The sequence below is a fragment of the Xiphias gladius genome, chromosome 1, assembly GCF_016859285.1.
Source record: "Xiphias gladius isolate SHS-SW01 ecotype Sanya breed wild chromosome 1, ASM1685928v1, whole genome shotgun sequence".
Lineage (NCBI taxonomy): Eukaryota > Metazoa > Chordata > Actinopteri > Istiophoriformes > Xiphiidae > Xiphias > Xiphias gladius.
The window spans coordinates 12,650,518-12,662,697 of record NC_053400.1 but is presented as its reverse complement, the minus strand read 5'-3'; the positions used below and the strand labels follow the sequence as shown (position 1 = coordinate 12,662,697).

The following is a 12,180-nucleotide window of genomic DNA, read 5'->3' as shown; positions in this document are numbered from 1 at the left end:
CTCATGCCGTGTCATGGAGCAGCAATATGCGAGTATACCTAGTCCAACAGAGTGATACGGTATCTGGGGGCTACATTTGAGATCTTAACAAAGAGCTAGAATTTGTATGACAGTCAAACAGATTAGGGATTTATGGAAAACACTAAATTGGTTAACTAGCTATATGAGTGAAAGGGAGCCACTCTATATGTGAGAACAAATGGTTGGCCTTCAATACGTCATGTTATGTGGTGTACCACAGGATCTATTTTAGGACCCTTATATTTTCTTACATTTATTAATGATTTTTCATTAGTTTGACAATATTCTTTTTCCCATTTTGTTTGCTGCATTCACTAACAAACTATATGATTTGATTTTACTGGCATGGAAACACAGATTTTAAAGAGAAAAGGTGAAAGTAAAAACTGCATGTGTACATGTATATATATATATATATATATATATAGTTAGTTAGTTGACCTAAATATAACTGTACGATTATAAAAAAAACCAAAACTTAACATGCTCAAATGCGGTCCAAACAATAGTCCACACAATACAATTTTGTCACATTTGTAAAATAACACAACAACATGGTCATGTTCAGACATTTACAGGCACGTATGCAGCCTAACGCTTGGCTGTGCCTATAAACTGTGAACTAAGATAATTTCAAATTAAAATTTATTTGTCAAATACACAGTTATACTCAGTACAACGTGTAGTGAAAGGCTTTAGTTTTGCCCAAATTTAACTTGGATCTCACAAGTCTGAGGACGTCATAGTACATGTATTGCATGAGCACAGGCGCTGTATATGACATTCTTCTTGCTCAGCATACAATTGCTGTGATAAAAGTGGTATCTTGTAAATGTAATTCTAAAATGATCTTCAATATATTTGAATGCAGCAGATGGACAATAAATTTAGCGTTTCATTGAGAATATTTCGGATATTAAAGGCCTTTCCAGGGGTTAGTATCAGTTTGGATTAACTTGAACAAGGTTCAAAGACCAGCCAAGAATAATACTAATGCACACAGGTAGACAAACAGATATGGATTTATACCCAACTGCTTTGTGACTGAGCCATTAATCAAAAAGTACAAAACGAAGTCAAGCTGATCACACTAAGTTTACAGAAAAGTAAAGTTACAATTGTAAACCCTAAACCGATACCCTTGTTTCACATAACACTGTCAAATCGTACATCAACATCAATTTCCACCCTGGTGGTCAATTTACAACTATTGAAGAAGCAAATCAAGCCTGAGAAATAATGAAATGACCATGCAAAGCAGGTCCACTGAGGCTGCTGCATGCAACAAAAAGGGTCTGTTTTTGTATTTGCATCAAGATATGTAATTACAGTTCAATCAACTTAATGCACAAATAAAGGAGCACATTTTCATTGACATACCAAAACTGACCCCAGTCAGTATTCTGCCGAGCCTCAGACCCAAGATCAACCTCAACACCTACAAAATATTCTGCAGGAAATTCTGCACATACAGGAAAGTGCACTGTGAATAAATAAAAACCCATTGCTGACTGTGACTGTGCAGAGGACTCTCATCCAGCACTGTTCCTCAGAGTGACTCAGGGTTAATAAAAACAAAGGAAGCCTGTCCAGTCTTATCTTTTTTCTGGCACTTTGTGCCATTGTCTTTCTCTCTCTTTTTCCTAATCGCACTGAACCTCAGTGCATTCCCTCTTTTTTGATGCCCTGTGACAGATCCCGTTTACTTTCAACATCAGCCTTTCATCTGCTGTCACTCACCAATTGAAGAAGAGCAAAGATGATAATTGCTATTCATTATCAACAAAATAGCTGTGCTGTGAAAAGTGCCTTTTGTTTGCCGCAGCCTTGAAAACAATTACACAGCCTGCATTTCAGCTGTGATTGCATTGCATATTTCATGGCAATGCTTCGTTGATGGTGAAATTAAATAGCAGATTTACTTTTCACAGTCAATGAAAGGAAATCAGTCCAGACCCAACTTTTCAGGTCACACACCATCCCATCTCTCTTCAAAACTGGATGTTCACATAATAGTTTATATTGTTGAATGGATAATGATTTTAACTCATCTGGTAAGAACCCAAAACATCTCCTCTTTAAACTGATTCAGAAATAGAAATTGCAAATTTTGCCTTTTGTCCTATTCAGTTGGGTTCGGCCTTGATTGCAGTGAATGGGACACTGACTCTGTGGAAACACTAAAGAGGAATTTGAGGGTTTACAGTGTAGAGTCTTTATTGTCCCAGTGGGGAAATTGTTTCCACAACGTGCACAGACTTGTGTCTTAAGCACAAGCAATTAGACACAAGCTTGTGCTTGTATATCAATCTGAAAATGTGAGAGCATGGTTCAAAGTCCTCTTTCCTCTGTGCTTTTTTTATATTTGGCAAATTAGAGGTATAGTTTGGTAGTTTGGGAAATGTTCTCATTCACTTATCCTTGATTCACCTCTCATGGCTGTACGATGAATATGAAGCTACAGCCAGCAGGCTGTTAGCTTAGCTTGGCACAAAGACTGGAAAGTGGACAAAGTTAGCCTGGCTCTGTTCTAAGGTAACAAAATACACCCACCAGCACCCTTTAAGCTCACAGGGGGTTTACGTGCTGGAGCAGCAACTTCCTGCAGTCTCCAGGTTCAGTGGAGGCCAAGAAATAAAATGGCACAAAATGTCGAACTATTCCTTTAAAGTGCTTTTGATTCTGATAAGTAAAGCTTTTTTTTCACTCGTAACTGTTGAAAATGTCCTGTGTGTAAACTGTGTTCCTGCATTGTATTTTCATCTTTTATTAATTTCCCAACATCTCTCAGCCAATGAGAGGCCAATAATTTTGCTCACTCAAGATCAGTGTTCAATGACATTTCATGTGGACAAATACACACAGGAACCATAATGTACATGTGAGAATGCACAGATTCTCCTGCATGCTTCTAAACAAACACGCTTGAATTTTTGCATTTACTGTCCACAAGCTCAACTGACTCTCTAGTTCAGAGAGATAGTAATACCAGAGCAGTAAAATGAGCTTAAGTCTCTGAATTACCATCATAAGCAGCGGTCATGCATAAGACCCTTGAAAAAACAGTGAAGAAGAGCAGGAAAAGTACATTTTCTCTGCAACGTTAATATGTTTAGGTCAGTACAGTCATATCTATTAAACTTTTAATATCAGTATATAATTATATAATGCTGTGGTATTAAAATTACAAGTGTATTATTAAATATTTAAAGACAATTCAAATTTCATTAATATTGAGTGAAGCTGAGTCACAAGGCGGCAGCATGAGACATACCTGAGGAGAAATGATAGTTAATGTATGTTCCTCCTGCCCCATCATTACTTATAGAATCATAAGTAGGAAGACATAGTTACTGTGTTAAGGCACTGTGCCCACACTGTGAATATAAACTTGTTACATGTTTTATGAAACCATCACTCATTGTGCAGCAATTATCTAGGTGGCTGCAAAAGTGTTATTGTTTAAAGTTCTATTGAAATACTGTTCTGCCTTCACCCTCAAAATACTGAAACAGGAGGCATTCCTGCATGTGGCTATATTTGTCAACCAAATGATGAATGTGATGATCACATTTTTCTTTAAAGGAGAATCCTCTATACACTTCTTCTCAAGGGAATGTTATATGTGGCTGGCAAGCAGGGGAGTCTCACATTATTTGCATGCATTTTTGGCATTATTAGATATTTCAATATACAGCTTAATTGAGATGGGATAAAATGGGATACTGACAAGCGACAAACATCCAAGACTATAGATTTAAACCCATGACAATAATGCCGTGAGTTTAAATCTATAGTCTCTGCCCTACTGAGCTCTGAGTCCTGTTTGTTTCTCTCAGAGTTAGACTTCCGCCAAAAAAGCAAAGCAGGAGTGTTGAAAGCCAGCCAGTGGGACATCTCACCTGTGAATGTAGTGTATAGCTGCTGATCCCTCATACAGATTTAATGTTATTGAGCATTTTTAAGTGCAGTGTATGGATAGGACTTGACTAAACCACTTACCATTAAGCATTCTGTATGTCCCATCTGGCCTTTTCTGTCGCTTCTTTGAACCTACTTTTTTGTTGATTTGTGTTCTTTTCCTTCAAATTTCACTCGGTCATTAGGAATAGACCTTGAAAGCTTAATTCACCAGGCACTTTATTAAGAACACCTGTACACTTGCTTATTCATGCAATTATCAAGTCAGCCAATCATTTGGCAGCAGTGCGACACATAAAATCATGCAGCTACACGTCAGGAGCTTCAGTTAATGTTCACATAAAACATCAGAATGGGGAAAAATGTGATCTCACTGACTTTGACCCTGGCATGATTGTTGGTGCCAGCAGGGCTGGTGTGAGTAATTCTGAAACTGCTGATCTCTTTGGATTTTCATGCACAACAGCCTCTAGAGTTTAGTCAGAATGGGGCAAAAAACAACAGACATCCAGTGAGCGGCTGTTCTGCAGACGGAAACACCTTGTTGATGAGAGAGGTCAGAGGAGAATGGCCACACCGGTTGCAGCTGACAGAGAGGCTAAGGCAGCTGTTTAAAACTGTGGTGAGCAGAAAGGCTTCTCAGAATGCACAACACATCCAGCCTTGAGGCAGATGGGCTACAACAGCAGAAGACCACGTCGGGTTCCACTCCTGTCAGCCAAGAACAGAAATCTGAGGCTGCAGTGGACACAGGCTCACCAGAACTGGACAGTTGAGGACTGTAGAAAAGGTAGCCTGGTCTGATGAATCGGGTTTTCTGCTGACGCTGCAGATGGTAGGGTCAGAATTCAGAAACACAACCTGCCTTGTGTCAACTGTCCAGGCTGGTAGTGGTGTCATTTTGTGGGGAATGATTTTCTTGGAACACTTTTGGCCCCTCAATACCAGTCAATCATGGTTTGAACGCAGCAGCCTATCTGAGCATTGTCACTGAGTATGTTCTTCCCTTACTGGCCAAGATTTACCACAATTTTCTTCTAATGGCTACTTCTAGCATGATATTACACCATGTCACAGAACTGGTTCCATGAACATGACAATGAGTTCAGTGAACTTCAGTGTACTATTACCCAGTCACCAGATCTTAATCCAGTAGAACCCCTTGGGATGTGCTAGAACAGGAGATTGGTAGCATGAATGTGCCGCTGGCAAATTTGCAGAAATTATGTGATGGAATCATGTCAACATGGACCAGAATCTCTAAGGCAAATTTTCCAACATCTTGTGAAATCCATGCCACGAAGAACTGAGGCTGTTTTCAGAGCAAAGGAAGGCCCTACCCAGTATTAGTATGGTGTTCCTAATAAAGTGCTCAGTGAGTGTATATTTTGTCATTACCTACAGACAGTGCATAGCGGAAGCTGGCTGGATTACTGTGCAAGTGCATAAATAAAGCTTGACTACACTCGTCTTTTGTTATGGGTAATTTTAGACCATATTTAACATATGTAAATCCATGCAGCTCAAGAGCATTATGTCCATCTTCTCCCTAATTTGTACTTTGACACTGGACTATTCAACATTGTAAGTAGCATAAATGAAGCGCTCTCCTTTCAATGACAGCTCTGCTGCAACAATGCATTTTTTCCAGTGCTTGCATATCGCAACAAATTCAGCAGAGGGAGCATAAAGAGATGAAGCTTCTTGTATGAATTTAATTAGATGAGCTGACTTGGTCTATTCTCTGCATTCTGAGTCTCTCGTCACCACTGAGCCCCTCTCTTGGTCTGTATTAAGAAAATTTGCCAGAACCCACAGACAAGTCAGTCTGTTGGGCCTTATGCCTGAATTTAAGTGAGATCTACCAAAAGCTGAACATTGTATCATGGATGATAACGGATAAGGTTTGAATTTTCTTGAATTTAAGTAACCTGCTGATTCTGCATTTATTTCTCATCACTATTCAGGTCTTCAGCTACGCTCCTGCTATCTAAGATGGAAGAAAGCTAAACTGGTGACTTAATTATACGCCCTGTAAGCTGAGGACAGAAACTCACTGGATATCAGTAAGTAGACACACAGCTTATTGACTATAAATAGGCTGAGCTGTAGCTTACTGGCTCAATGAACACCATAAAATATCAGCAATATGCATTTTGTGCTCATGCTGGTGGCTGACAGTCATAATACAAAGGTTCAGCAACAGCAGTGCTTGAGCTCTGTGTGTGTGTGTGTGTGTGTGTGTGTGTGTGTGTGTGTGTGTGTGTGTGTGTGTGTGTGTGTGTGTGTGTGTGTGTGTGTGTCTGTGTACTTATACGGCTAAACATTGTGAGGACCAGTTAGAGTTTTAGTCCATTGGAGTGAGGACATTTTCGGAAAGTGAGGACATTTTGGCCAGTCCTCACACCTTCTAAGAGCTGTTTGAGGGTTAAGCCTTGGTTTTAGTGTTCAGGTTACAATTAGAGCAAGGTCAGGGTTAGGGTAAGGGTTGGGGTTAGGCATTTAGCTGTGATGGTTAAGATTAGGGTAAGACGCTAGGGAATACATTATATTAATGAGTGTCCTCGCAGAGATAGAAGTATGTCTGTTTGCTTCATTTCAGTAGAATAAAATATTCATCCAAAGCCTTCAAACTGACTCTTCATACTGTATGTTATTTGAAAAGAGAGCACATACTACATCAGGCAAATTTTCTGCTGCTTTCAAGGACTCTTGCAGCACAAAATACACAAATCACAACTTCTCTGCATTATCATTCTGAATAAATCCAATGCTCAGCATTAAGAATACGATTTTAAAAAACTACCATGGTGTGTGCTTCCACCTAGTGGTCAGTATGTTACAGCCCTATTTTGTCACTGCCTGCTGGCATACTTGGTTTAAAAACAGTAAATCTGGCAGAGTCCAGTGTTACACAACACAGATATAGCAGAAGAAGAACACAGATGTACCCTTTCCCTAACCACAAGTTATGTGGGCAGGGTGTTATTTCTTGTATTAATGGAAATCAGGGCATCTATGGAGAGTTATTCTGTACTATTAATATCCATATGTAATCATTTAGGGAATACTGTTGAATGTAATTCTAAATGCACTTTTATGCCATTTGTCAAAAATGAATTTCAGAGTCCTTGAAGGCAGCACAAAATACACAAATGGTGTGTTGCTGAAGGAGTATGGCATGAATTTATGTAGCTAGTGCTGTGCCCAAAATGTCCTACTGTATTTTTCTGGGATGCGTGTATTGCAGAGCCTAAAAAAAGCCTATTTATGGAAGGAGGCCATGCTCTATGAGCATACTGTACCGTATCCGTTTCACAGATACAACCACTATTTACGCTGTAACTTCATCATGTTGATATAGTGGCATGACGAGTTTGGGCGCCCCTGGTCTAAATTTCTGCAACTGCGTTAATAGTTAAGCGAGTAAAAGATGACCTGATGCAATATTGGTACGTATATTTGGATAAATTGGTGATGTGCACTAAATTGGTGATGTGTGTTGTCTAAAGAGGGTTTCATTCGGTCAGTATTTACATAATGGAGATGAAATGAATGAACAAATTAGCAGAATATGAACGAATTAGCAGTATGGAAAAACTTAGCTCTTTCCTCCTGATTTCTCCTGTTTTGGGTCTTCGTGCTAAGCTAAGCTAACCAGCTGCTGACAACAGCTTCATATTTAACAGACAGACATGAGAGTGGTATCGTTCTGCTCTATCTTTCTAAGTCAGAAAGATAGTACTGTAAGTGTAGTTACCAAAATATCAAACTATTCCTTCCCTGACCATGAAACCTGGCGCACAAGGTTTGCAGATAACATTTTCTAAAAGGAATCGTTTGAAAATGATGAGAAGATTGCTAATGAAGCTAGGAGTACGATAGTTGGGATAAGGGAGCTAATTAGGAGGCGATTAGCTTAGCTTAGCATAATGACTGGAAACAGAAAGAAACAGCTAGCCTTGTTCTCATCAAAATTCAAAAATACACCTGCCAGCACTTATAAAGATCAGTGATGAATCAAGTCAGACATTACTTTGTTTCTTTAATCCGTACACAAATAGAAATGTTGTGGGGGGTTTTTTGTATACGAAAGTTATGCCTTGTAAACTCCAGGAAGTCACTGCGCCTGGTGATGGTTACAGCATTCATCGCATTATGGAAACATTTACCTGCTTTGTGAAGGTATTTTGCAGTCACGCAGGGGTTTTAATCTGCCTCTCTAGCAATCCTACGAGCAGTTGTCTCGGAAGGTTTTCTTGGTCTTCCAGACCTCAACTTGACCTCCACTGTACCTGTTGACTGCCGTTCTTAGTTACATTACGAACAGAGCTACCTGAAAATGCTTCACTATCTTCTTAAAGCCTTCTCCTGCTTTGTGGGCATCATCAATTATTTTAATATTCAGAGTGCTAGACAGCTGCTTAGAGGAGCCCATGGCTGCTGATTGTTGGGACAAGGTTTGAGGAGTCAGAGTATATATAAAGCTTTGAAATGTGCATCACCTGACTTTTCCTAATGATGACTGTGAACAAGCCATAGCCCTAAAAATCTAATTAAGGTCTGAGACCTTGGTAGAAGTTATCTGACAGCTCAAATCTCTTGGGGTGCCAAAACGTTTGTATGGTTCTCCTTTCCTTTTTTTCACTCTAAACTTGTACAAAACAAAAATAATACACTAATCTTGCTAAAAAATGTTGAAAAGGTTTCACCTTTAACCTTATGCCTTTTGGAGATCAGTTAATCTTCCACCCACTTAACTATTCACAGCGACTGAAATTTTGACCAGGGGTGCCCAGACTTGTTCATGCCACTGTAGCACCTTGTGACAGAAAGGCTGGGAGAGATTGCATTGCTTTGCCTAATTTCACAGACTGTTCTTTAAGATATAGAACAAAACACAGAAAAGTCGTTGGCTAGTTCTCAGTTAAGAAATCTTTTGTGAGACTTTTGAGTGCATCTCCATGAACCATGACAATGTACCTAATTTAATAGAAACTGGTGTGATAATCAAGAAAAATTTTGATCGATCAGTAATTCTTGCCAGAACAGTGTTAACAGATTTGTAATAATATTTTCATAGTTTTCGTGGTAAACATTACAAAGCAATAGATCATTATGAAGGTTGTCTGTCCCGCAAATGCCGTTTATAGGTTGAAATGTTTTGTGAAGTGTAACAGGAAGGGTAAAATGGTTTCAGCAGCATTTCTCAAATTATCTTTCATTACTGCAATTATTCACCTTTTGCTGTAGAAAATATTTACAGGCAAGTGTTTGCAAAAGTATTTTTTTGAGGGTTTAACCACAATTCTACCCTTGAAAAACTTAATCAAAGCATGGAGCACAAATTATCAACCAGAGTGCATAGAGGAACAGTAGTGAAAATGCTGATTTACTGACAACTCCTCGTTCCCTCTGGCATATTAAATATTCAGTAAATTGCATCTAAATTTGATGCCTTTAAAAAGATGCCACAAAAATGTACTAATATAATTTAAAAGTAAACATTTGCCTTTCAATGCTCCCACAGCAAAAATACAGATCATGTGAAAATATTACACAAACCAACATTCAAAGTAACTCAAGTAAGCATGAACTAAAAAGATACACTTTATTTGAAACCAGAAGGGGACATTTTTGTACAAAAATACACAACTGTTACGTAGATGCTTTGTGTAAAGAATTGTTCATATTTGTCCTGCTGCTTACACCACTGATGCTCTTCTGCATGCAGCACCCACCTGGGACAACCGCTAACTTGCTCAGACATAATTTCACCGAGTAAAATAACGAATCCAACAAGCAATGTCATTTGCAATAGGGAAGAATGTGGGATCCTAGATACGTGAGTCTAGAAAAAAAATGACAGATCCTTTCTCATAAATATCAGGAAGAATGCTGAACATGGGATGTTGTTGAAACATTGAGTTGAATTAGTCTCCAACTTCATTCTTTACTTGGACTTTGTGCTTCCTTTCCCAGCTTCATCCGCCTTTTTCTGCTTCTGTTGCATTATCTCGGCATCCCTTGAGGAGATTTCAAGACAGAATACACTTTGTTAAGGCAGACTCCACTGTCTCTCACACCTGTGTAAAGCACACCAGTGACAGCAGTAATTATTTAACTGGAATAATTTCTCAAGCAAAAATAAATTACATTGCTTTTTTTTTTTTTTTTAAACCATAAAGTACTGTGACGTGGGTTTTTGCAAAACTGGTCACATCAGCAGCTATTACTGCACAACTGTATCATTAGGAAGTTTTGAAAAAAAAATTAAGTGCAAAAAGCATTTAAGTCCTGACAAAAACATGCTTTGGTTACAGCACTGCAAAAATCAATTGCTCAAGTTTGTGTGCGTCCCCATTTCTTCAGTCTGATGCAGACTGCTGCTTACCTCTGCTTTCGTGCAGCAGCAGACAGCCCATCGTCGCCCCTCTTCCCTTTACCGTGTTCAGTCTGCTTTTTGGCATTCTTCTGGCGTGCAAGCTCACGTTGGTTTCCTCCTGCATGCCAGACAAAAGGGGGGGGGGGACATAACTTAACAAATTAAGCACATTAATGAGCAAAACACCAGGTATGTGAGCTACACCCTTAAAACACCTCTATTACTGTGCTAATAGAAGAGCAGGGGGCATTAATAAGTGAGAGGCAAGTGTCCACCAGCCATGATGTATAATGACAAACGGTCCTTTTATATTAAGTAAGACTGTACAATAGCATAAACACCAGTGCAAAACATGAGAGCAGCCGACGTGGCAGGGAGTCGCTCCGGAGCTGCTTCATGCCTAGAACAACAGCACAGGGGGCAGCAGAGCATTTTCCATCAACGTTTGTCGCACCAGCCAGGTAAATAAGGACAAGAAACGAAGGCAGATCCAGGTTTGAAGAAATAAAAATAATTACCAGTCATCAGTTTGACATCTTGCGTGCTACAGGCGGCGTTAATACCCAAACAATCGTGTAATGTCTCTGCATACTATGGCTTTGACGTAGGCCGAGGCTCGGACTAACAGCTGGACAACTCACGACCCATCGATGCTGACAAATGTTCAACACAGCTGCGTGACACACAGCACAGCACAAGCCCGTGGCGTGTGAGTGTTATTTACTAACCAGGGCAATACTAGCGTGACTTCCGTGAAATGACGTTCCGTCTATTTCAGCAAATAGACGGAACCCGGGTCGGCCGGTGGCCGGGGCTAACGAGCGGCAGAAGCAACGAGCACAGACGACATGCAATCGAATAAAGTACATTGATGCCTTACAGTCAAAATATATGTCGATACCCACTGGTCATTTTAGTAATCGACGCTTCTGTTGCCCGAAATCCAGATAAGCTCAGCCACTGGGCCGCTCGCTCCCTTCTCGTCGCTCCAGTCGCTGTTGCTGCTTTGGTTGCGCCTCACTGTGGTTGCCAAATGTGCGCGAGACTTCCGCACGAGAACCAGAACATTCCGTTTTCCCAGGTTCTATTGCGCATGCGCCAGGGCAGGCACTCGTCGGGTCGACAATAAACGATAAAGATCGTTTAATTACTTAAGAACAATAACAAAGAGGAGATTATGTAATTTAAATGCTTTACATAAATAAAATAAAGTGTTAAACTAATCAATTAAATTGAAAATCATGTGCTCAAAAGTGTAAATAAATAAATAATAAAGAAAATTATTATTAGGTCAAGCATAAACAATTTTATCAAAAAATCCTTCCAGACATGTTTGAGGATATATGAAAATACTCTGCTTTAAATAATAATGTGTTTGATATGATTTTTCCATTTAAAAAAAAGTTAAATCCCTTCGTTTGCAATTCTGAAAATGACATCTATGCCTCCTGCCTCATGGAAAAATTGAAAACCAATAAATATGCAATTATTTTTCATTTTTCATTTGGAAACAAGATGTCTCTTACATCACTAAAAGTCTCAGTGTATGTGCAAGGCAGACTTCAAGTTTCCACATCACACTTGTGTAAGCTACCTATTGGACCAGGACTGGCTTCCAAACTAGTTGTGATATTACAAATCGAAACACCGAGATAAAACCGAGACACAGAGACACTGTTCACTTTTAGAGGAGGAATTTGAAAACAGTCTGCCAGTGTCAGACTCATTATACATTGCATACATCATTCTTAAACTTAAACATCAAGAGAAGTAAGAATAACCCAAAACACATATGCAAGTGGAGGGGGACTTTAATAAAAATATTATGCTGTTGGATGCTCAAGAGGACACAT

The 12,180-nt window shown here is 39.4% G+C and overlaps 1 protein-coding gene across 2 annotated transcripts; it reads right to left on the bottom strand.

Annotated features, from left to right (window-relative positions):
• Positions 1-9,534: 9,534 nt before the first annotated feature.
• On the bottom strand, positions 9,535-11,404 carry serf2 (small EDRK-rich factor 2). Of its 2 annotated transcripts, none has more exons than XM_040141570.1 (3): positions 11,233-11,404; positions 10,337-10,445; positions 9,535-9,968 (listed from the first exon to the last, which is right to left on the bottom strand). In XM_040141570.1, the coding sequence occupies exons 1-3, from the start codon at positions 11,237-11,239 to the stop codon at positions 9,896-9,898; spliced, it is 189 nt and encodes a 62-aa protein (XP_039997504.1). In that variant the 5' UTR covers positions 11,240-11,404; the 3' UTR covers positions 9,535-9,895. The 2 variants fall into 2 exon arrangements, with proteins under 2 accessions (XP_039997504.1, XP_039997577.1); XM_040141643.1 differs by lacking the exon at positions 11,233-11,404 and adding an exon at positions 10,846-11,162.
• Positions 11,405-12,180: the final 776 nt, after the last annotated feature.